Source organism: Anabas testudineus, chromosome 6 (genome assembly GCF_900324465.2).
Source record: "Anabas testudineus chromosome 6, fAnaTes1.2, whole genome shotgun sequence".
Taxonomy (NCBI): Eukaryota; Metazoa; Chordata; class Actinopteri; order Anabantiformes; family Anabantidae; genus Anabas; species Anabas testudineus.
In genome coordinates this window covers 5,064,502-5,090,319 of record NC_046615.1, presented here as the reverse complement: position 1 = coordinate 5,090,319, position 25,818 = coordinate 5,064,502, and the positions used below count along the sequence as shown (strand labels likewise).

General features: G+C 38.1%; 1 protein-coding gene across 2 annotated transcripts in view; it reads right to left on the bottom strand.

The window, feature by feature from the left end:
* Window positions 1-427: 427 nt before the first annotated feature.
* LOC113165323 (guanine nucleotide-binding protein G(o) subunit alpha) overlaps window positions 428-25,818 on the bottom strand; it is an 81,704-nt gene continuing 56,313 nt past the window's right edge. The window contains exons 5-8 of one of the 2 annotated variants that reach the window (XM_026364732.1): window positions 20,725-20,853; window positions 18,763-18,892; window positions 3,631-3,784; window positions 428-1,052 (exon numbers count right to left, since the gene is read on the bottom strand). In XM_026364732.1, the coding sequence (XP_026220517.1) occupies window positions 865-1,052; window positions 3,631-3,784; window positions 18,763-18,892; window positions 20,725-20,853 (601 nt within the window). In that variant the 3' untranslated portion in view covers window positions 428-864. Of the gene's footprint in view, window positions 1,053-3,630; window positions 3,785-4,863; window positions 10,033-11,629; window positions 11,784-18,762; window positions 18,893-20,724; window positions 20,854-25,818 lie in introns of those variants that run through there. The other variant, XM_026364731.1, reaches the window with a different exon arrangement.

The window sequence follows — 25,818 nt, the reverse complement described above, 5'->3', positions numbered from 1 at the left end:
GGTTTTGGGAAGTAAAATGATACAAGTTTCTGAAGAACATAAAGACAATTGACAGCAAACATCATCAAAACGTCCTGGCTAATGTAAACAGAAAGACTAATGTTAAAATCTGTGTGGTCAGTTTCTGCAGGTCTCAAGAGTTTTTTAAGCTTTTTGCCGACCTGTCTGGTATCTTTTTTTTTTTCTTTTAGTGCCATTGACATTTTCACATATTTCTGCAAAAATGTTATTACATAGTCACTACTATACCAAACAAACAAAACAAAATCATACACAAAGGTGTAAAGTGTAAAATGTGAATAAAATCAGTGTACAGACTGATAATAAATATACACATGACAAAAATAAACCAGAAGTCATATTCATTGTCATAATAATAAAAAAAAAATTGCAACAAAAAGTACAGGTTTCGTTTTTGTTAACAACAAAAGATGTGGCTGAAAACGAGAGAACAACAGGGAACAGAGGCTTTCATCGACTTTGTTCAAGAAGTTTTCAAGGCTGCTTCAACGGCTTCATGTTTTCTACTGAAACTAATTGATTTGCTTGGCAGCAGGTAGAAGACCGTCAGGAAGAGAAGTCGGCGCGAGAAGAGACGAGAACTAAAAACATTATATATATATATTTATATATATGTATGCCTATTTTTTAAATTATCCTCATTATTAATATGTACCTAGTTGTATTTTTCTTTCTTTTTTCTTTAAATAATCGGCAGAATCATCACCGTCATTATCACCATCATCATCATTTCCACAGCAGTGTCAAAGGAACAGGAATGGAGGGAGGAGGGAGGAGGACAGGAAGGGCAGGAGAAAAGAGGGGGCAAAGGAGGAAAGACGTTACAGGGTGTGCGGGGCGTGCTCAGTACAAGCCACACCCTCGGAGGTTGTTGGCGATGATGATGTCGGTCACGGCGTCGAACACCACCTGGATGTTTCCTGTATCTGTGGCGCAGGTCATGTGACAGTAGATTTCCTTATTCGGAGAGCGATTCTTGCTCTCGAACTGTGCTTGGATGTAAGCTGCTGCATCCTCATAGGTGTTGGGCCCTGGAGAAAGAGAAGAGACAATTCTCAGACATGTGTATGAAAATGTGCACTAGGGTTGGATGCTGGGAATTAATATGCCTCTAAATATGGGAAGATCTTCAATCATCAGTAAAGATCTCTGCTCCTTTACCCTGGGAAAATTTGTGTGTATGTTATGTACCCAGGATGTTATGTGTGTGATTAAGGCAGTAAGGAGTCCCGCCCCTCCTCTTGTGTAAGGTGTTGCTGCTCCCACTGGAATTAACACATCTTTATAGTCAATATTAATTATAGCTAGAAATCCTGAAAACCCAATACAATCACAGTTCTCGCGATGGCTGTCAACGAAGACTGGTGATTGTGTTGAGTAGATTTGACTGAATTGAGGTCGTCAGTGATCCCTACTAAATACTACAGCTTCCCTGCACCAGTGTGGAGTCCGTCAGCACATATCTGACAGACAATAAATGTCATAATTCACAATCGATCAATTCAGTATTTTAAGGATAAATTGTTAATAAGGACCTCAGAACAGAGCAGCAGCTCGTCCCGTCAGTCTGTGAAGTATTGAGTACTGGTAGCTAATGTTAGCTCAGCAGCTAAAGGTGCATTTGAACAGGATGAGTTGATACCAGATATCGTCATCTCTATTTAGACATTATAGGTGGAAAACAACATTGTGCATGTGTCTAGATATGGGTTCCCTTTTGAAATTGTATTGTTTTTTGACTGACTTTGTGAACGTGGAACACTGCTGTAAATTGTTGGAGAAACCCTTTTATTTTTTTTACTTCTCAGTGGTTACTGGTTGGGAAACTTGTTTGGATTCACGATCCATCATCCTTTATTTCCCTAGTTGATTTAGCTTTCATGCACAGAAGTGAGGGTTTAAAATATTATTCCGACAGGCTTCTCGGGGGAAGGTAAGGGAGGATGGGGTGAAACTGGAGGAACATGTCAGACAGACTTACTGTGATTATCGAGGCAGTTAGCAGAAAATAAGTAAAGCATGAGAGACGGAGATGAATAGAATTGACTCAAGAGAGCTGTGCGAGTGTGAAGAGGGCGGGCGAAAGCACTCACTTGCCATCTCCTCTGTCTTCCCTCATCGTGGCTGACCAGGCACGACTGATTCCTGCTCTCTGACTCCTAATGACTTCCTGTTCTCAGCCTCAGCTACAAGTGACTCTCACCTCCATGTGGAGAAACAGCTCTCCTTTTTCTTCCCGTCATGGCCTTGATTTTAGCCCTCCCTGCCTTTTATCACCAGTCTTACTGTATGTGGCCCTGTCCAGGCCGAGGTTACGCCGTTCCTCAAACAGGCAACATTTAACATTTGGCTGGCACTGGGCTACCTCTCCTGCTAACACCTGATAATTCAAACTGACTCAACGCTGCAAGCTTCTGCTTTGATTTAAAGTGTCACATTTCTCAGTAGCAATAAACATCAGCATTGCTTCTTGCAGCTCCAGAGGTGCAATTCAGAGCATCCCATCTACTATATGAGGCAGCGGTTTATCAGCGGAGGAGTTTTAGGAGCTATTCACTCCTCAGAATCACATGAAGAATAGACAGCTGGTAGTCAGTCATACTTTTATGATCTCATTTAAACTAGTGTTCCCCTCATTACCCTTGCCTCACATAGTACCACTTCAGTGCTTTATATTGGTTTCAGGCAGTTTTACCACAATATATATTTAAGCTGGCGCTAGTATGCGACTCTAAATCAATCCGCTGCTCCGTCCAGCCCTCCCTGCTGCAGCACTTTTTTAAAAGTGATAAAAAAAACATTATAAAATTGCAATAAAGGAGAATGCACCAAACAAAGCAAATAGAAAAGCAAAGCCAAACTGTGCTTAGTTAGAAAAAGGCAAGCCTTGCTTAAAACTTTCAGAAGCAACTATCTCTGCACTGCTGGAAATGAGTCTGGATCACTGCTTCAACAGCACCTCATTACATTAAGACTCATTACATTAAGATGTTTTTATGCTTTGGTGGTTTTAGGATATTTCTATTTAAAAGCAAATTATGTCTTTCAGGGTTTAACTTTACAATTTTGTGCAGAAATCTCTGTTATTTGTTTTCCTATGAAGGATTTGATGAAATGATTGATATCTGATGTTGATAAATACAAAGCTATCACCAATAGCCAGTTAGCTTAGCTTAGCTGTTTCCTCCTGTTCCTACTCTAATATTTTTTCTAATGCGAAGCTAAACTAACATCTTTCGCATATAGTCATGGGAGAGGTCTCACTATTCCTTTCAAATGGCACTCGAGATGCATGGTGCACTAGTCTGAAGATGAAGAGCCCTGTAAATCTGTTTTGTCAGTATTATGGGTAAATCTAAAAATGGCACAGCTGTGTTTTAGTCACAGGTTTTTCTCAATTTTGTCTGTCTGCTTCATCAGTCAGTTTATGCCATATGTTGTGCTTTTTCCATCTTGTTTAACTATGTTAAATTTCACTGCTCCACAGCTTTTTTGTGTTGTCTAAGAAATCAATTTTGTGCACCTGTCAAGTTTCCTTGCTGCGTTCGTGTTTGGAGACCTGTTATTTCACACCTACGCATTAGAAAAACAGACTTTTTCCCCCCTCACCTGTGTATTCGGGGAAGCAGATGCTGAGTGGAGACTTCTTGATCTTCTCTGCGAACAGATCCTTCTTGTTGAGGAAGAGGATGATGGAGGTGTCAATAAAGAACTTGTTGTTGCAGATGGAGTCGAACAGCATCAGAGACTCGTGCATGCGATTCTGCGGAGGAGTCAGGAAGACAGGGGTGGGGAAGATGAAAAAATAATGAGACAGCAAGATGGAATAAACAGAGGAGGATGGATTTAGGCGAGAATAAGGAAACAGGTTAAAAGAAGGAGATTAAACACAAGAGTAGAAAAAGAGAATGAGGAAAAAGATGAAAACACGAAGGGGCGGTGACAAAGACAGAAGAGCAAAGAAGGGAAAATTAGCAACAATGGAGAATCTCGGCAGTGTGACAGAGACTAGCAGGTACACTGAGCAAAGAACGTCACTGTTAAAGGCGGTGTTCAAATTTGAATCATTAGTATGAAACAAAACCTTAGTTTCACACAACTGATTCTTTTTTTAAATTAAACTTTAGTAAAACCGTGCAGTAACAGCAACCAGGAGATAAAGACATCGGAGAACATACCGTAAAACATCTTCTGCACAATTACTGCTCGTGCATTTTTCATTAAATTAACATATTGCTTGCACATTGCACAGCGCTAATGATACGGACTGCTGACTAATTTCTTCTTCTTCCACTGAAATTTCAAAGTGGGACTGTTCAGAGAGTTCTTTCCAACATTTACAAAAATAACTACAATTTAACACAACCAACATAAACTTCATAATTAAACGTTGATGTTTACACAGTTCAGCAAATGCAAACACACACACACACACACAAGACATAAAAAAAAAAATTATCCATGTGATGCTTTATTATCATTTCTTCAATGTATAAATACAACTCTTAATAAATTATCACAGCAGTGAGGGAGATACAGCAGATATATTTTACTTACAGTGCTCAGTAAAATCCAATAATCGCACACACACACGGACATACGCACACGCTCACACAACATGTTTGATTTTGCTGCAGGTGATGGTTGGCATTGATACAGGTTTGGGGTAAAAAGGGTAAAATTGTTGCTGCAGTGATGCTCAAGAACATAACGAGGACAGTTGCTAGTTTCGACTCTTCCACACTGCGCCCTCTGGCTTTCTGACTGAGCAGCGCCTCCCTCACTCCGCAGAGACTTAAGTGCTTCTTTCATCATTTGTTGAGGCTGAGAGCGAATTCTAAGACGAGCCAAAAGCATTTACAGGGAAAACTGTAATTATGAATATGGCACGTAAACAAGTTAGCAAAAAGACACTGCAGACTGTGAGTTAAATGTAACGTTGGGAAATGTTTGGTGCCAAACTTTGAGTTGGACATTCAGTCTGAATTGTTCCTCATTTGGCTGGCATCGTGACATTTCAACAGCTTTTTATCTCGCTAAGGTATCTACTTGGCACAAGGTGCTAACATTTCTTTTGTACCAACACCTGCTGCCCACAGATGCAGCAGCACAGGCCCTTTGTTACCTGAATGGACTACTGATTGTATTATTCTCATCGGAGTCTGACACCTTAACAAGAAGAGGAACACCCATAAACCCACAAATCTCTCCTTCACTGCATCCTACAAGAGTTCACTATTTATCTCTGAGACCAGCAAGACATAAAACTACGCTACCCACTATCCTCTTGGCTTCGGCTGCAGATGTTGTTTCCCACTGGATGTTTTTTTTTTGTGTGTATAATTAATCAGAAGTGGGGAAAGGCAATGAATAGTCAGCATGCAAGCACAAACACACACCCTGATCTGCTCATAGTCCTCTATGAAAACACCAATCCTGCCTCCCTTATAAACCACTAATAGCTTCAGAGCGTTAGTGTTGCAGAGTGAGGTGGGCAGAGTGGATCAGAAAGAAGAGAGACACAGAAAATGAATCAAATGTTCCTGTCTGAAGTGAGACACTGTTTTTTGGCTTTCTGGTAAAGGACTACAGTATTGGGTTCATTTTGATGATGTGATGAAAGACTCTAGGTGCACGAAATAAAAAACTCTTTTGATGACACAAACGTGTCAACTGTGGTGTAGCTTCACTAACAGCTTAGTGGCTGTGTTGCATCTAGTTTCATTTAAGACTCCTCTGTTGGAGTAAAAACACACGGTTTTGACATGAGACAAAAACTGATGGTACAAAACGTCTCATTAACGACTAAGCTAACCATCGTGCTAACTGTTAGTTTCCTTATTTAATAGCTCTGTAGTGAAGGAAATGTGTGTGCTATATGTGTGTGTGACACCAGAAGTCTGTTACCAGGTGTTCTGCAACGACATTTCTTTCTGTGTCGTTCTAGTGTGGCTAGGTAATATATTTATTATTTTGAGGTACTGCCGTGCCGATTGAAACTGCACTTAAAATGGCATTTTCACACAATGACTCTTAAACAACCGTAAAAAGCCGTCATGATGTTCCCCCTCTGCTGGATTACCAGGTTTTAAGTATCTATAAGATGGGTTCCATACAGACAATCATGGTATACATTTAGAAAAAACACTGCAATATTTTTCCATTAAACATTAACATGTAACAATTTGTAACACAGTTTTGGCACTTTCAGTACAATATCTTTCTAATGCTGTGATATAGATGCATGTTGTGAATAAATTGAGGATAATTCACTTTTAGACACATATGAAATCACGGAGTGATTTAGTACACCACTGAAGAATGTGTACAGCAGCAGCACGGACACATCTCATTGTGTGCGCTGCCTGAGGTTAACACAGACATAAAAGAAGTTGGAAGACAAAGCTCGAACAGTATGCTGCCATTGCCACCCTGAGGGCAACCACAAATGTAGGCATTTCCTTTCATCTGAATCTGGATTGGAGCTTGCTAAGTTATTGTGGATGGAAATTCCACCATGCCATTGGCCCACTGTTTGTGTCTACTGCTGGCTGCTCTTTAGGGCTCTCAGGCACCAAACAAGTGGAACAGCCGTTTCAAAAAACTATTTTAGTGGGGGGTGTCTTTGTTCAGTTATATCAGTAAATTCTCTGCATTATATGAGCATGCTAAACAAAATTATTAATACATCAAATGCTGGATTAATCATGTTTTACAGTAGCAGGGAAAACACTGCAATTTGATTGGGAATGATTCTACCGTACCACAAAAGATAAAATGTTCACAGATCAGTTTTATCTTTCCTGTGTACTCCAAAAATATCTGTTTGTCTTCTATGCAAATCAGACACACACACACAACCCCTTTGATACATATTAAAAAACTAGAGAAGCTCTATACAGTGTAACCAGGTGGATTTCCTTCCAACCCATTTGACATTATATATATATATTTCATCTTATTTGTTTAAAAGTACAAAATGCTCTATGATAACTTTACTTACACATTATGTAAAGTTGTGACAGGCAGTGGGAAAGATGATAAACTGAACAAGTGGCAGCAGGCGTGTGTGTATTTGGCAAAATACCCAAAAAACATCTGAGGCTTTTTTTTGGTGGTATTATTTGGCACAGGCAAGTAAGGTGTTGCGACATTTTGAAGTCCCATGGGGGTGTTTGTGTGTGTGTGTGTGTATCTGTCGAGGGCCTGTGTGTGTGGAAAGGGTAGACAGGTGCCTTCTGGGTAATTAATCCACAGATACTAACTCTACAACAACACCCACGGGCTGATGTTCATAAGCACGTACGCATACACACAAACACACACACACTGACCTTTCCTGTACTTTCAACAGACACAGATGTAGGTAACTGTACACAACTCATAAAGACACACACACCCACATGACACACAGAGAGAAACACGCACTCAGTAAGCATGCTGATCAACAGCCTCAGGCAGCTCTCTGTCTCTAATTAGGAAAAGTTGCCACAGATGCGATAGGAAGATCTGATGATGTCATCTACCTGTTTTAAAAAAAGTCCTTTTTGCTTTGAGCAGAGGGGGGACACGCCCTGGCTGTTTGAGAGTTGAGGGGGAAGAGTGGAAAAAAAGCAAATGCCCTGCACATAAATAAATAAAGAAGCTCTCTACCTGTGTTTGCCGGTAAGCACTCACACCAACACAGCTGTACACACTCTCAGCTCAGGCAAATCAGCCACAGACAAACACAGCTCAGTTTCTATTAAAAGTAGACAGTTTGACTGTTTTTCTATTAACTGTTGCTTCTAAAGAGAGCAGATAGGAGCTGGTATTTACCTGCTATAACATATATCTGTGTCTCTTTGGCTTTAACACCAAGGCTAAAATTTAAACTGTTGCCACAAAGAGAACGCATCATTTTTCATTTCAGCTAAGCTGTGTGCAGACCTCAATCCTACAGCACCTCTGGGATGACCACCAGCTAGCAGAAAACAAAACATCAGGGCTAAAACAATAGTCAGACAAGGTTGACATTCTAGTCCCAGAGGACCATATGTACTCACCAGCCAAGGATCTTCCTAAGCTCACCTCTGGCTTATTAAAGAAGAGTGGTGGAAAAGAGGCACAGTGGCCCCACAAAATGGATGTAGCCCCAGGGCCCTACAAAATCAATGCTTCTGCTGAAGGATTATCTGAGATTTTTTTCGGTGGAGTCAGCACACTAGCTTTTGCTTTTTGTTTGAAGTGATTTTATAGTGGATCCATGCATGCTGCAACATGAGAGCCTGGAAAATGAATCTTATGATATGACCAGAGGTGAGAGACTAACGACAAACTTCTTTTGGCAGAAATACTTGCTCACTATAAATTACATGGAGCTATAAATGTATCAAAGGGAACAACAGCAAATTATGCTAAGCTTTATAAAAGGTTCAATCCACACACACACACACACACACACACACACACACACACACACACACACACACACACACACACACACACTCGACATGGAAACTCTCTGTATATAGCACACTTCTGCTGCATATCTGAGTAGAAACACTCAAAATTACTAATAATGAGCCTGACTATATTGTATACTATACACTTAAATGGCATCACAAAATATAAAATAAATATTTATTCCAATATTATTTACCAAATACTTTAGTTTCCAAATGTATGTTGTAACATACTGAAAACAATTCAAATGGCACAAACCTTTAATAAGAAAAATTAGTAAAACCTATGTAACATTGGTGCATGAATTCATTGAGGATACTATTCACCAAGTCAGGAATGTTTAAAGGCTTTACATTGGGAATATTTGGCCTTTAAACTGGGAATACTGGGCCTCGAACTGTCTGTGGCATTAAACTCACAATGCAGTAATAAAGAGAAACTTGAAAAAGTTAATGCATGACAACAATCATGTTGCATAAGTAGGATTACCTTTGGTTTCATTACATTTAATTTTGTGAACAGTCCACTCTCATACAGTAATCCCTCTCCTCCCACAGGTTTTGAATGAGCGAGGCTTTGCACAACATTTTGATCCTACCCTACGTGTTCATCTAAGGACAGTGGAGGGTAAAATGACATGAATGGACACGGTATCATCAACTGGTCCTTGTTGTAAAAAGTAATGACACAGGTGTGCAAAGAGGAGTGTGAGATGACACAAAGGTCCCTGGCTGGAATCAAATTGGGGATCTTGTGTCTTTTTTTTTCTAGTATTTCTTTAAAATCTGTTCGCAGTTGACTGCACATAATTTAACAACACCAAACATGACTCTGCTTAAGGTTGAAAGAAGAATGGCAACTCATTAGGAATACTTAGATGAGTGATTCCCACTATACTCCTCTAGGTCACTGCTGCTGGACCTACACCTCTAAGAGGAAGGCACTACTGCGTATACGAATAAGTCTTACTTATTGCTAAGTGCTGTATGCTTGAAGAATTCTCAGGAGCTGAATTTGTAAATAGTGTCCAAGATCTATGCAGTACACCAAATTTCAGTACATTTAAACACGCAGCGTTCAGAATCACTGGAATGTGTAGGTGTTTTTTTTTCTTTAGGAACTGATACAAGGAAGTAAAAAAGGCAAATAGATTTTAAAAAGTCTCATCCAACCAATAGATCAATCAACTAACCAACAACTTAACCAATCAACTTATTCATGAAGTTAAAGTTGGACCAATGGCACACCAACAAAAAAGCTTGACGACATCATGACTATAGCCCATACCCCATGTCTGCCTGGCTACCATTCGATGCCATCACTGATACACCACACACTCAAACACTCTTCATCCACTGGCTAACATTTAACAGCATCATCAGTAGAGGCCGCAGCCTCGCAGGTTATTCGCTATGATGACATCAGTCACAGCGTCAAAGACAAATTGGATGTTGTTGGTGTCTGTAGCGCAGGTTACATGGGAGTAGACCTCTTTGTTGAGTGACTTGTTCTTGCTCTCGTACTGAGACTTGATTTGGGCGATCCCCTCCAAGTAGGTGTCTGGACCTGAGGAGAGACACAGAGATGAAGGAGCTGATTGAAAGCAGCCTTTGTATCAGTGGGATGTGCTACATTGTCTGTCTCAACATTATTTGTTTATATATTTTTTGAAAACGTAACCTTTGATTTTCTTGCTCAGCATGGATTCTGCTGAGGTGGTTTATTCATTGACAACTTTTTCAAACAAAATGAAAAGGTGATTTTTGGACAGACAAATGCAATGTAATGGAAAATGTCTTGTTACTGTTGGCAGACCTTCTGAATGCTGCCAATGAATTATAATCTTTATACAGCAGCAGAGGACTGTGACAGATATGGTTTCCTCGAGCCAAAAGGATGGAACCATTATTCATATGGTCTATTGATTAATTTTACAGCAGTACCAAATCTACTCCTTGCCCTTTTAACTCCATTATTAACTATGAGAGTTAGTTCTGCCTGTAATACAGTGATTTGGCATGCAGTGGCTTTAATCAAGAGCTTTAATTTGTTATAATGTGTTTGGAATGAGTCCGATCTCAGTGACTGGACCAATTTCTTCTAGTGTGACAAACGTCTACTTGGCTCTTAGCCATTAGCAGCACTGTGGCCTGTCTTCATCAGAACAAGTGCGCAGGTCATGTAAAAGGACGCAGAGCAGAAGAAGAGGGAGGAGAGGAAACAGGTTTGGAATCCTAATTCCCTCTCTCACAGTTTTGCTCTATGTCCACCTTGCTTTCCCACAGTCTTGCTTTGTCTAATTTCTCACACTCTTGCTCTCTGTGTCTTTCTCACGTTCTGTTGTTTCCCCCTGCACTGTCTGGTCTCTAATTTTTCTCTTGTCTAACACTCGAGCTCCCCTTTTTGGACTCTCAGCAATACTCCTGAATTCATTCACCCTTTTATGACTTTGATTCTCGTCTTTGTTTTGTTCTTGAGTCGGAGCTTTTCCATCCTTTTATGTTGCATTTGGTCTTGTATTACTATGGTATTTTATTTTAAATTGTTAAGCACTTTGGTCAGCCTGCTGTTTTGAAAAAGTGCTTTATAAATAAAGTTCACTTGACTATTTCCAATTCTGTTCTTTCCTCCTTTTCTCCATTCACTCTTGTTTCTACCAGAGGAACTCTAGTTTTTACAGACAGCTGAATTGCAAGTTACAATGGAAACTCTGCACTCTATGAATTTGCTGCTAAATGTATTTATGTTTCACCTAATTTATGCAATCTTATCAATGAAGTAAATGGCTGTGCGAGACTGGGTTGGGGATCATGATTTTATCATACAGCATGTCTGCACTTATATAGTGCTTTTACACTGCATCTCATTCACCCATTCTCACACACACACACACACACACACACACACACACACACACACACACACACACACACACACACACACACCGATGGCAGAGCTGCTATGCAGCTCATCTAACTCCCTGGGGGCAACTTGGGGTTCAGTATCTTGCCCAAGGACACTTTGGCATGTGACAGAAGGAGCCGGGAATCAAACCACCAAACCTATGATTGGCAGAAACCTGCTCTAACTATTGAGCCAGAGCCACCCTTGAGTCACAGCCACCCTAAGCACTCTATGTACTATGAGCTTTCTATACATGTACCTGTGTATTCAGGGAAGCAGATGGACAATGGTGACTTGGTTATCTTCTTTTCAAAGAGGTCCTTCTTGTTCAGGAAGAGGATGATGGAGGTGTCCTTAAACCACTTGTTGTTACAGATGGAATCAAATAGCTTCAGAGACTCATGCATACGATTCTGTGAAAGAGACGTTAGCACTTGTTAAATAGGCTTTAAATCATACTCCAATGCATACTCAGACACATAAATCCAGTCATACACGCATATAAATAGACCCATCAGAATCATTTGGATAAGCATACAGCACTTATAGTCATGTCTGTAAGTATTCAAAGCTTTCAGTTTTAATTAAACATTTTAAGATATTCAACTGTTTGACCAAAGGATTTGATTAACCCTATTTTTATACACACTCCCCCATTTTCAGTGGCCCAAAGATTACTGAGCAACATGATTACAAATATAAGGTCCTACCTCCAGATGCTTTGTCAGGCCTTTCTGTCTAGAGTTCAGGTAAATGACTAGGCCAGGGTAGAATATTTCATTTTGAAAAACTATTGGATTACTTATACTGTTATCAGCAGTCAGGTCATCTGTAAACATCAGTGACTTAGTTCCTTTTGCAGCCATACATGCCCATGCTATTAAACTGCCTCCACCATGTTCATCATGTCATAACAGATGTGGTATGCTTTGGATCATGAGCTGTTCCTTTTCCTCTCCTTACTTGTCTCCTCCTACTATTCTAGTACTGTATGGTGGTAAGATCATCTTGGTTTTATCAGTCAAGAGAATCTTATTCCAGAGCTAGTCAGACATTTTTTGACATTTGTTTTCTGGTGAAGGCTAATGACGCTTTTCAGTTCTTGAGCGTTGACAATGATTGTAAAGCTTCTGTAGTTCACAAAGCTGTCTCTTAGACTGATGTTGACACAACCACCTCCTCAAGAATGTTCTTAACCTGATCAGATGTTATGAAGAGGTTTTTCTTCACCTGGCTCGGGAATTCTGCAGTCTTTTGACATCAGTGGTCTATTGTCCATTTACCTTTAAGCCTCTGAAAATGTTGGAGTATATATAACAATGATTGTAATTCCCGATGCTTATACTATACAAATACTTTTGTTGTTTGACTTAAATTAAAGCTCAAAGTCCACACTTTAGTAACATCTTGAATAAACACAAACACATTTTTGTATGGCAGTCACTGTGAGGACACTTATTGATATAATGCATTTCCTAGCCTCCTACTGTCACGTAGGCCATGCTAATCTGCTCTGATTTAATTTATCATGTGTCCTGTCTTACCTTTAATCCTAAACATCACAACTAACTGCCTCACCCTAAACTTTACCCTAACCAAAACCCTAACCCTAAACCTAAATCCTATTAAGAAAACACCTTTTTCATTTTAAGGACAAGCTAAAATGTCCTCACTTTGTAAAAATGTCCTCAGTCGAATGGTTAAAATTCATGCTGGTCCTCACGATGATAGCTATACAAACACACACACACCATCAAAACACTGAAACTGAGAAAATAAAATTGAAGAAGCAGAACAGAAGTACTGAGGAGTTCCTTTTGTCTGGGAATTTTGCTGCTACCTAGTGAGTGTGTGCATGTATCATTAGTATTACTGGTTGTTATCAAAGTGTTAAACAAAGACATACATTTGCTTGCTAGTTATAGTGGCAAGAAGAATAATGTGAACCTCTTGGTATTTCATGGTTTTCTGCATTAATTTGTCATAAAACGTGATCTGATCTTCATCTAAGTCAAGAGTATTAACTAATATAATGTGCCTAAAATAATAACAAAAAAGTTCTGATCTTTTACGCCTTTATTGACAACAACCATAAAAACCTTGTACTGTTAGTGGAAAAACTAATTGAACCCCTAACCTCAACCTTCCTGTAGCTGTGGATCAGACCTGCACATTGTTCAGGAGGAATTTTAGCCCATTCTTTCTGCAGAACTACTTTAGCTCTGTCATATTCTTTGGATGTCTCATGTGTCTGGCTCTCTTCAAGTCATTCCATAGCATCTCTATTGAGATTGAGGTCTGTTGAGGTCTGGGCTCTGAATAGGGCACTCATAAAGGTGGATTTTGTTTTTTTCCGAAGTCATTCTAGTGTGTTTTGGGTCCTTGTCCTGTAGCATCACCCAACTTCTACAGTATCAGCTCACATTATGCTGAAGAATTTTTGATACACTTGGGAATTCATCCTCAATCACTGCAAGCTGGCCAGGCCGTGATATAGCAAAGCAGCCCCTAATCACCATACTTACAAATGGGATGATATTTTTATGATGACATGCAGTGCCCTTTTTACACCAAATGTAGTACTGTGTGTTCTTTCAAAATAGTTAAACATAGTGTCTTCAGTCCACAAAACATTTTGCCAATACTGCTGTGGAGTGTCAATGTGCTTTTTGGCAAACTTAAAGCATGCAGCAATGCTCTTTTGCGGCTGGTTAGTGTAATGGTAACATCACCGCCTCCCATGTGGGAGACTGGGGTTCACAGTCCACAGTCCCAAAGTGTCTCAATTTGTAGATTTTTTGCCTAATTGTAGACTAGTTAAGTTAATCATGAAATTCCAAAAAGGTTCACATACTTTTCTTGCCATTATATGAATGAGAAACTTACTACTGTAGCCATAGTATGTAACCATTAATAAATCAATACTTAAATATACCATGTGGAGTAAATGTTTTGAATGAAGGTATCTGGACTGACTGTATGACAGCATGTGAAAATAATCTGCCCGTCATGTCCAGGACTTTATGTAATCTACATTTCTAGCTGACTGCAGAAGTAAGGAACAATTTACAGAGGCAATGACTTCTAAAAGTTGTAAATCATAATATATATATATATATATATATATATATATATATATATATACACACTGTATATATATATATATAAAATAAAGATATATAATAATCAAGCAAACTTTTTCTAATACTTTAGTTTTAAAACTAAAGAAGGGGTCAAAGAAAAATTAAATCTCTAGAGGGTTCAATGATAAATTATGTATGCAAAATAACATATATGCCACAGATACACCGTTTTTAGCACTAGAAAGCTTAAAGACTTGAGCTATGAAACTATGATTATAGATTTTGTGGATTAATGGATTTTAGTATTTAATGTAGCCATAGTATGTAACCATTAATAAATCAATACTTAAATATACCATGTGGAGTAAATGTTTTGAATGAAGGTATCTGGACTGACTGTATGACAGCATGTGAAAATAATCTGCCCGTCATGTCCAGGACTTTATGTAATCTACATTTCTAGCTGACTGCAGAAGTAAGGAACAATTTACAGAGGCAATGACTTCTAAAAGTTGTAAATCATAATATATATATATATATATATATATATATATATATATATATAATATATATATATATACACACTGTATATATATATATATAAAATAAAGATATATAATAATCAAGCAAACTTTTTCTAATACTTTAGTTTTAAAACTAAAGAAGGGGTCAAAGAAAAATTAAATCTCTAGAGGGTTCAATGATAAATTATGTATGCAAAATAACATATATGCCACAGATACACCGTTTTTAGCACTAGAAAGCTTAAAGACTTGAGCTATGAAACTATGATTATAGATTTTGTGGATTAATGGATTTTAGTATTTAATGTTTTTCATCATTAGGCACTTTTTCATGTAAGTAAATCATTTGCTAGTCCTGTGGCTCTCCAGGATTAGGATTAGCATTGCTAGAGTGCTTTGTTAGCATTCGTCAATAGCCGTCAAAAATGTGTCAACTTTGAGTAGCACAGTAGAATCTGACCTTGAGCAAAATTAAATGTTTGGTTTGCTAGCCAAGTCTGTATGAGGTCAAACACAAATTAGTTGTTGGCATCGAATTTTTAGTGCTTGTGCAAAAATGTAAATGATTTATACTGTTCAGAAGGTGCCTAGTGAAGAAAAACTTTTTAGGAATGAGTTGAAAGCAGTTTCTCTCTGTTATGACCATTTATTATCTAATTCATGACAGTAGAGAGAAGAAAGGGTGAGCCATGGGTAGCAGTGACCAATCAGAGGAGCAGGTACCAATTAGAGAAAGATATAACAGTAATTTTATGAAATCCATCCCAACAAGTAATTAACAATTTAGAGGAATTACCCATGAGATGGAAACAGCATGCAATATAATATGTGATGCACTAGATTTAAAACAAAATCTTTTAGATCACACACCCAGATACAGAGGCACTGCTATCAACTCTTGGTGAGTGTATTGACCTATCAGGAGGTTTCATACCTGTCTGTGGGTGCAGCGCCTGTAGAAGTTCTGACTGCTGATTGGTTAGAGAGGACAGTCGATGGCGAGAGTGACAGGAGGAGTGGAAGTAGCCAGAGATGCTGCAGCGCGGAGCTTAGAGCAGGAACAGAAATTGCAAGGCACCCAAAACCACCCCATTCCCACTTCCTTTGTATGACGGCCCCTCCCCCCAACGCACACAAACACAAGTCTAGAGCTGAAAAGAAAGTATTTAAAGGCAGGAGGACAGGATACAGACAGTTGTCACCCAGAAGAGTTGTCATTTCAGAGAATAGCCTGTTTAAGACAAGTGTGATTTCACAAAAAGAGATGAGGAGAGGCAGAAGAAAGACACAATGCAAGCAGTTCTTGAATTGAAAGAAGGGAATTACAAAAGAAAAGCAGTATGAATTGTATTGCGTGTGCATGTGTATGGTTTCAAATGTCCTTTCTTGGAATTTGAATATGAGCATAAATTGAGGGGAAAAAACTCACATTTCACAAAATCACATTTTTCAGCTTCAACATTTGATATATTGTCTTTGTACTATTTTCAGTCAAATAAAGGTTTTAAATGATTTGTGAGTCACTGCATTCTTTTTATTTTTAATTTACACTTTACATACTGTAATGTCCCAGCTTTTCTAGAATGCAGTTTGTACTTCACATTTGCTAGTATTCACATGACTTCAAGTAGCAACATACTCAACATCTGTGTAAATTGTCTGAACATACTGAAAATAACCATTAGAATGTAGCATTATAAAACCTTTGAAGCAGATCAACAGAAAAACACAGAATATACTCAGAATATACTGCATTTGTGTTATGTTGGGGAGAGATTTGTTCTCTCAAAATCTATGCTGCATTGGAGAAAAACCTAGACAGGATTAATTTTATGGGAAAAATATGCCACCGTAATTATCTTCATGGCGTGTCAGTGATCTAAGGAAGCTTCCAGAGAGGATGCATTATATGTATTACTTTATCACTCCCATTACTTAGGGAATGTTATCTTTGTTAGATTGTGGAATATCTTTACTTTGCAAAGTCATACGTAATTTCTGAATCACATGTCATTACTGTGTCAGGTAATAGGACTGACAGAGGACGTGGGAGCTCACTGAAAAACATTGGGTTATGTGTCTGGTAATTAAAACTCCCACACTAATAATAACACATATTGCCGATCAGAACACTACAGTATCTGTCAGATAAAACAAACAAACAAACAAACAAACAAAACAGAGCTGCTACCATAATTGTTGTTTTTTTGTTTATGAATGTGACTGATAATGTTCTATTTTGGTTTTTGCATTTTGCAACATATTGCCTTTTATTTCTGTACTTGTATTTTAGCAGGGGACTGTGCTGATAGGGGTATGACAGGAAAACAGCTTCTTAATTGAAATATGTCTTATTGTTACACTGCAATCTTTACTACTGAGGTACTGTCAAAGTCATCTTTGTCTGTTATACAATGGATTCCTCCCTCTGTGATTGGTTTGCATCACTGTGAGATGAACTCTTGCTGTATATCATTAACTGCTAATGCAGTTAATGATATACACTACACTACAGCTACAACACTTTTTTTGCTATCTTATACTATTGCAGCTAAGCCCAAAATATCACAATGACCTTCCACTGGGACAGATATCTGTAAGAACAAAGAAAGCCCACGACAAACAAAAGTAAATTAACTCAAATGTGATGCATAACCAGAAGCTGTTTGGGAGCCTGTTTCTTGATGGATATTTCCTATTATCGTCTGACGTTCATCTGGTGCTCCCAGCTCACAGAGATGCTTGATGACATCTACATACAAAGAGCTGCAACTGAACATAATTTTCCAGCCTGGAATTCTCAGAGGATACACTTCAGGCTTATAAATAGCAGTGGACACTGTACATTTTAATCAGCTTATTTGTTAATGTTACACAGTTGCATCTTAACAGCCACATGGCAGGTTGTGGACTTTTACTTGTCGTCATGTATACTTTTTAGTCTTATTGCACATCCACAATCAGCATAATTTTACTTTTGAACAACCTAATATACATATATTTTACCAGGAAAGTCCATCCCATTATTGGAAACAGCTATGGCATATTAATTAAATTATACACCATAATCTAATTTAAATAGTTTGCATCATCACTCCTGGGACCTCTGATTTGCATAAAGAAAAATAACTCACATGCTTACACACTTTTTAGAATTTTTTTAAAAGTGTTTGCACCAGACATAGAGCACAAATTGATTAAATGGTTTGTTAAACAAATGAGTCCAAAAATGTTTTGAATATAGCCTTCAGTGGTATTCTGTTGATTTATTTACATGATCTAATATTAGATATCAGTGTGCATGTCCAAGAGGAAACACTGGTTCCAGAGAACTGCCTTTTGACTGAAAGGATGTCTGAATACCAGTGACAAACCTGATGCTTCAGAATTGTTAAATATAATTATGAGACAATAGAGCAAGAAAGAAGAGAATTCCTCTGTAAGAATGTATACATGTAAATACGAACATTTTAAGATTCTTGTCTTAATTATAGACAATACGTTTAATGTCAGCTTACATATCCTTTCTCCATACAGAACAAACATATATTCTATTTTATACTAGCTGGTATAGAGTATGCATCAGAATATACTGTATAACTACATAAATTACACAACTACATAATTAATGTAGAAAAGAGCCTACTGTACAGTATACTGTACACTGTGGTGCTGTCTCAGTATGTTCTGGTGTTCCAGGGTCAAAAGGTCACACAGAGAAAGCAGCAGTGAGAGAGGGATGAGAGAGAGAACATATAGTACAGCGAGTAAACATCTGTCCTTACCGTGGTCTCATCCTCGTGCAGCACCTGGTCGTATCCGCTGAGCGCCACACAGAAGATGATGGCCGTGACGTCCTCAAAACAGTGGATCCACTTCTTCCTCTCCGACCTCTGACCTCCCACATCAAACAGCCTGATGAATGGAGACACAGACAGATGTGTATACACACACAGATTCTAAAAAAATGGTTCAGTTCCTTATAGCACATTGATTTCTAGCCAAATCACTTTGAATGTGGAAAACATAGTTTACAACTTCAGTTTGTTAGCTAATTCTTAGCTAACAGACCTGCTGGCCTCTCCGTTTCCAGTTGTAGGTTGCTTTCAGATTTGAAAATTTTCATCGCTCTCCCAGCCCACAAAGTGTTGTCTTTTGTAGCGTTCTGATAGTACCAGCCTCTGTCTTTAAAAATTTCTGTCAGTCTCTGTGTTTATGTGCTGTTTTGTGCCACTAATTTATGACAATGTGATCATTTTTCTATGCATCAGTGTTTTTTACACTTCCCTCTTTCTTTAACTGCCATACTGAATATTCTCCCATTTTTTATGGTCTATTTCATATACTGGATATGATTTAAACCCATTTTTATCACACCATACAATTTTGTGACTGGGGATAGCATTCAGATATAAAAATATCACGTAAATGCAACAAAGAACCATTCAAAACATGTTAACTTCATACTGTTCCAAACAACCACTTCACCTTGTTCCAGATACACACATCCAATCATGCATAAAACTGATTAGGCTGGTGTATCGTTTCTACGATCCCCGATCAACTCAACTGCTGTTAGATCCTGTGAAGATGAGAAAGCATTTTTCTCCCCCTGATCTGCATGTAGCTAGAGAAAAGCATGATGAACATATGAGGCTACTAGAAAATGAAAGTGTTTAGAATCTCAACTGGAATTTATTTAGATAGATGACACATGAAATGTCAAGTACAAATGGGGCCTTTGAGCATATCTTTGTCTCTGTCTGTCCTCTGCATCCATAACTTGGCAGGCACAGTCAAGCAATATGGCTTTTGATTTCCTAAGTAATGTCATCTTACATAAAGTATGTGAGATGAAAAAGTAAGAATGTGAAATGTCACAAGTTACTGTGTGGTAATTTTTCAGCATCTCTTGTACCACTGGGTGGTGCATGTGAATCACAAGAATACAATCTGCAAGAAAAAAATATATCTAGAGAAGCTAGAAAAAAACACTACACAGAATGCATTTTCGCAATGGTGAGAACATCAGAAATTCCACTTTCAAATAAGACATAGGAACAATGTATTCACACACTGCCTGGCTGCCTGCCTATAATAGCAATTGAGCTGACAATATTTAGGCTTCTCCACAAAACACACCCAGCACTTCACCTACTCAACTGTAAGAGCAGCAGCAGTCAAACCTGAATTTCTCAGCGTGTTTGGATTGAGTGTATGGTTATCTATCTGAGTTCACAATAAGTGTTGTGTGTGTGTGTGAAAAATACTGAGACAGAAGTAGGAGGAAAAGTGAAACAAACATGAAGTGTGACGGTGCATCCATCCAGAAAAATAATTGGTGTTTACAGTTTATTAACCTCTGTGCGCTGTGTGCCTATCACGGCGTTAATGTGTACGTGCATGCACCTGCACACAAGAGGAGCAGAAATATGGTAATTAAATAAGAGGAGAGACTCCTACACATCTTTTTCCTTCCTTTCCTCCTACCATCCCATAATGCCTCTCCTTTCTGTCCTCATTCCCATAGCTCCTTGCTCTAATTGAATCAGATCTCATTAAAAAGGCAGACAATCATGAATGTAGACCCTTGTTCAAAGTGTTTAGTCTTATTAATTACAGAATGGAGCACTGTATGTGTGGATAGGAAGCAGGCGGAGAAATTAGTAAAAGACTGATAACTGATACTGATAATGGTAAAAGAATACATTTGGCCTAAATTTGAAGTTACATGAATAAATACTGACCTGAAGTGGAGGTTTTTGAAGGTAAAGTGTGTCTCAACGATGCCTGTGGTCTTGACTCGGGTCCTCAGGATGTCCTGCTCTGTCGGCTGGTAGTCTGCCGCACCAATACGATCTAGGCTGTCTAGGTAGCTGTTCACAGACACATGAAGAAAACAGATCGTAAATCAGCGGCACCTCCAGATTTTCCTTTATAGCGTTAGGTCTATTTTCGCCTTTACAAAACCAGAAACATCAAAAAGTTAACCACACTGAACATTTTCCCTAATGTTAGTTTAACTAGCTAGCTACAGATGATAAAGCTGTTACCTCAGCCGACAAAAATAACAGTTCTCGACTAGAAATGAGAAGCTGCTTTGATTCAGATAAACATTTGTATTAAGTATTTTGAGTGGTACTGGTCTCTACTTGTAAGGTCTGCCTCAAATCTACCAGTAGCTCTGTACATTCTTAGTCTCATGTAGGCCTGAATGACCAGAATTAACCAGTAACACTAACAGGGTGGGTGGAGGAGTGTGATCACTTAAGTGGACACATTTGTTGTGCTGTAATCCAGTTTGCATTACATTATAATGATGTATATAGTGGTGGCTCAGGTGGGTGACACAGTAAGCATAACGAGAACAATATGACATCCACCAACTGCATTACTGTCATCAGTAATGATAGCAAATAGGCTGCCCTGTTGACTGCAGTGCAGTATTTTTCTATCCTCTACTCACTTCTAAAGTAGGTGACAGCTGAGGGTCAGCTACAATTGAACCCTGCTAAAACAGGTAGGAAATCTCCTTTAAATCACACTGTGCTTTATTAACATGATCACTTCAGCCTTTTTTTAAAAATATGATACCCATATTATATTTCAAGAGAAGATACATATGCACCTTAATAATGAGGACAGTGTGAATATTTTTAAACATTCACATTTCTATAACAATTTAAATCCATTTTAATTAATTTAATATTATTATGTTACCTTGTTGGCCTGATGTTATATTTCCTCATTGTACATATTGTGGGAAGACAATAAATTACTTTTCAAATTAAAGTTACACTATTCAACTTAAGCTAGCTTGTTTTCATCTACCTGATTCTCCAAAAGTAAAGGAATAAAGCTTGTCACCTCTAGTTAGCCTTCTTAAATGCATCTAAAACACATAGGGAAATTAAGTTACTATGCTGTCTAGCTGCTTGACAAGAAGTGAGATAGGGAAGTGGGCAGGGAAGAGGACTATGCTCAGTCATGTAATGGAATATCCCTAGAAGTGGACCTTTATTTTTTAATGTGAAAGTATAAATCAAATAATCCTGAATGATACAGTTCAGAGATTCATCTCATAGCCCTTGAAGGGCAGCTCTTTGGCTGAGGCATAATCACTACCTACTCGATCAATCCACCTCATCACCAAGCAAAAAATAGTGTAGTTGTAAGGAAAGTACTGTGACTTCACTACTACAGCCACAAAGGACTTTTTATTCTGATTGATTGTCATACTTTTGCCTGTTGACTTTCACATTTGTAATGTCCACCTTCGATGGTAATATTCCTTACAATTCCTACACATATACATCTTCATGTCTAGAATCAAGAGCTGGGTGAGAGCTCTACATACCGTACAAAATATTTTTTAATGCAACTATTCAGACATTACTGTTATTTTAAGGCAGTATCTGACAGATGGTCAGGTAGAATGACAGAAGAGCGGAAGAGATGAGCAGAAAGTATAGCCCCATTATGCATCCATCTAGAGTAATGGATATAAACTTTTATTTATAGATTGCTGAGTGTTGTTTCAGAGCTTTTAAATGGCTGCTGAGCTACTTCTAAGAGAATGAGAGAAAAGTCTCAAGACTAGAGAGGGAGGAGATACTGAGCTGATGGTAAGAAGAAGTGGTTGGTATGCACGCACACACATACACCACACACTCAAACAGCTTCTGTGATAAGAACTATTGATTACACAGAAAGGAATATGGGTTTGAGCTCAGTGAGGAAGTCAACAGGGAAAGCTAAAATAGAATAAATAGACAAAGAAAATGTAAGAGGAGGACAGCAGGTTTCTTTCCTCCTAAAAGCAAACGTGACTGATTCTAAACACAACACTACAGAATTTCCACTGTAGAATTGGCATCGAAGGACAAAATTCTAGTAGTACTAGTAATAGATCATTTACAAATACACTGTTACAAGTAAAAGTTCTGTATTCAAAATGTTGCTTAAGTAAAAATGAAAAAGTATTAATTTAAAAATAACTCTTAATGCGCAGGGGTTAATTTCACATCAGTAATGCTGGATTCTAATTATCAATTCATTATCATGCTAATAGTGCAACTTTAATGTTGCAAAGATGGAAGCTGGTAAAAATGGAGCTTATTTTAACACCTTATACACTGTTTTGATGATTAGATGTTTCGAATTTAATAATTAGAATCTGAATTACTTTATGTACTTCAGAGTTGTTCTCACCGGGAATCAACAGATAGTCTAGTCTAATGATTATACTGTAATTTTTATTATTATTGTACAGATTGTGAAAACTACAGTTATTAAATCAATGTAGTGGATTAAAAGTAAGATACAGTATTTGCCTATGTAGTGCAGTTGAAGTTGAAAACCCTCCGACCTGTATTTAAAAAATACTTAAGTATATGTGCTGAGTTACTTTCCACTTCTCCCTGTTGCACTCTGAAAGGCGACACGCTAGAAAATGATAGTGATCTGGTGTTAAAACATGTTTCAATTTACAAAATAAGGGTTTTTAGATTGGACTGATGAGATGCAGAGCACCTCATCACAAATGCAGCAGTTCTTTTTGCAGTTTGATGCTTAAAATGTGCACTGAGATGCCCGAAAATTTGGGAATTGTAAAACTGGGATAATTACAACAAGTATCACTGTATCGTCAATTAACAATGAGAGAATATTTTGGTGCTTGGACACTTGTTGGTAAGAAGTTAGAATCCTGTCTATTTGTTTATGTTTAAAGACATATTTTCATTATTGTGTCTGAAAAGAAAAAGTAGTAGGCTGCAGTTAGATTTTTTTTAGACGGATAAAGAAAAGAAGGAAAGGTCAGTCGAAGCTGCCATCATTGTTGGAGCTTATAGATGTCAGTTTCATGACCTTTATCACCATGGGAGGATGAACTGTCTCTGCATAGAAACAGTCGGCTTCTCCTCTTCACTGTTTCCACCCTGCAGTCACTTTTAATAGAAGTATTTCTGACGTGTGTGAACACAAACAATGTTATTTAATGTACCAACAGCTGTGCCCTGAAAGCATTACTGTACATGCCAGTTGTGAAGATGACACACAGTGTGTAGACCACCATTGCATTAAGTTTTTTTCCCTCATCCTGATATTGCTCTTCACAGTGCACTAAGTCGATTAACACTAGACCCCAGTGTATGCTTGTTCCATTTCCCTGGTGATGTACGGAATTAGAGATTATCACTGAACGAGTGTACGGCACAAAAAAAAGAGTTGATTGGAAAGAATGTTATCTGGGAAGCAATAATGACGAGGATTTGTGTGTGTTTCCAGCATAAAAAGCTGTAGAGTTCTCCGACAAGCTGCGATATTCGCCATCACCCTCTCAACATGCTGGTAACTAACACATACACACACACATACACATACACATATATATATTCCTCCCTGTTTCTCAGACTCTTCTGTTTTCAGTCGCCTGCAGTATTGTTACATGGAATGTGTTGAAAAGAGTCAGTGACTAGTAATTAACACCAGCATAGCCACTAGTGTAGATAAAACTGTGGCATGATGCTAAATGGTACATCTAACACTGATAGATGCAGATAAGTTGGTATTAATGCAGGCCAGTGGGTTATAGCGCAGTCATATTGATTACCTGTTGTATTAACTCAAGAGCAATAGCCCTACATTAGCCATTTATGTTGGCATGCACTTCAGTACAGAAATAAAGTCCATAAAACAAGAACCACAAATTCTAGAAGATGTAGCTGGCCAAGTTGGTTTTCACTGCACTATAAAAAACATTTTATTTATTCATAACTACTGTAATTCGATTCTATCAGTGCATTTTAAGACTCTGTAGACAGCTTATCATCTGTATATGTGGCATGTATGTTTTTTAAAAGATCAGTCCAAGGAGTGACGGCTCCAGTGCCCTACTTCAGAACTGTTGCTAAGTGACAACTTTTCAGATGTTCTGATACATATTTACAACCAGCATTTGTTCATTTGTACAAGCTGCAATGATATGATGTAATACAGTATGATACAAGCTGGTAAAAAGGAAAAACCTTGTCCCACAGAGGAATTATGAAATGTCACAGAACTATCCCCATCATAACCTCTATTTTGTATTTTAGGCTTTAAGGGAGGAAAAAGTGCTGACTTTTAAATGTTACATGAATGAACACCTTTACAGAGCCAGAAATGGACTAATGATAGTACTCCAACAGGATTCTGTTTAAAAGGTTTCCTGTTAAAGTTAATATAGCCAAACTAGCGTTACATTACAACCTGGAAGCTGAATAAACAAATGCAATGCAAGATACAGAATCAATTCCTGTAGGAAAAATGGAGAACCATGTTATTTTGTCTGATATTTAGCTTCAATCAGGTCTAAACAAGTATGACTGCCTGCTATTAGTGGCCACTATGCACTTAATTTATTTAATAACATAGTCTTTCAGTAATAAAGTGTGTCAGTGTGTCCATTTAACTACTTCATTTGGCATTTTTATGCAATTGCACGTGTGTGTGTGTACAGGATGGAATCAGGGGATGTAAATCATAGTGTATGTGTATTGTGGTAAATAGGTCAGTACATACAGGGCATTTGCACAAAGATAGAGAGAAAGAGAGAGGAGGCTTCAGGCAGTACTTGTTCTACTAAGAATAGTGCGTTCTGCTTTCGATGTAATACAAACACATTACATGCATGTCTGATCGCACGTAACCACACAAAAACACATCCTTCACATTAACCTTCTAAACTAAATACCAGAACTTTACCAGAACACCTGTCAACTAAACCCTCCTTCCAAAGCAAAAACTGCCAAAATATCTTAAGCCTGAATAAATACTATTGGAAAAAGAGGCACATACAC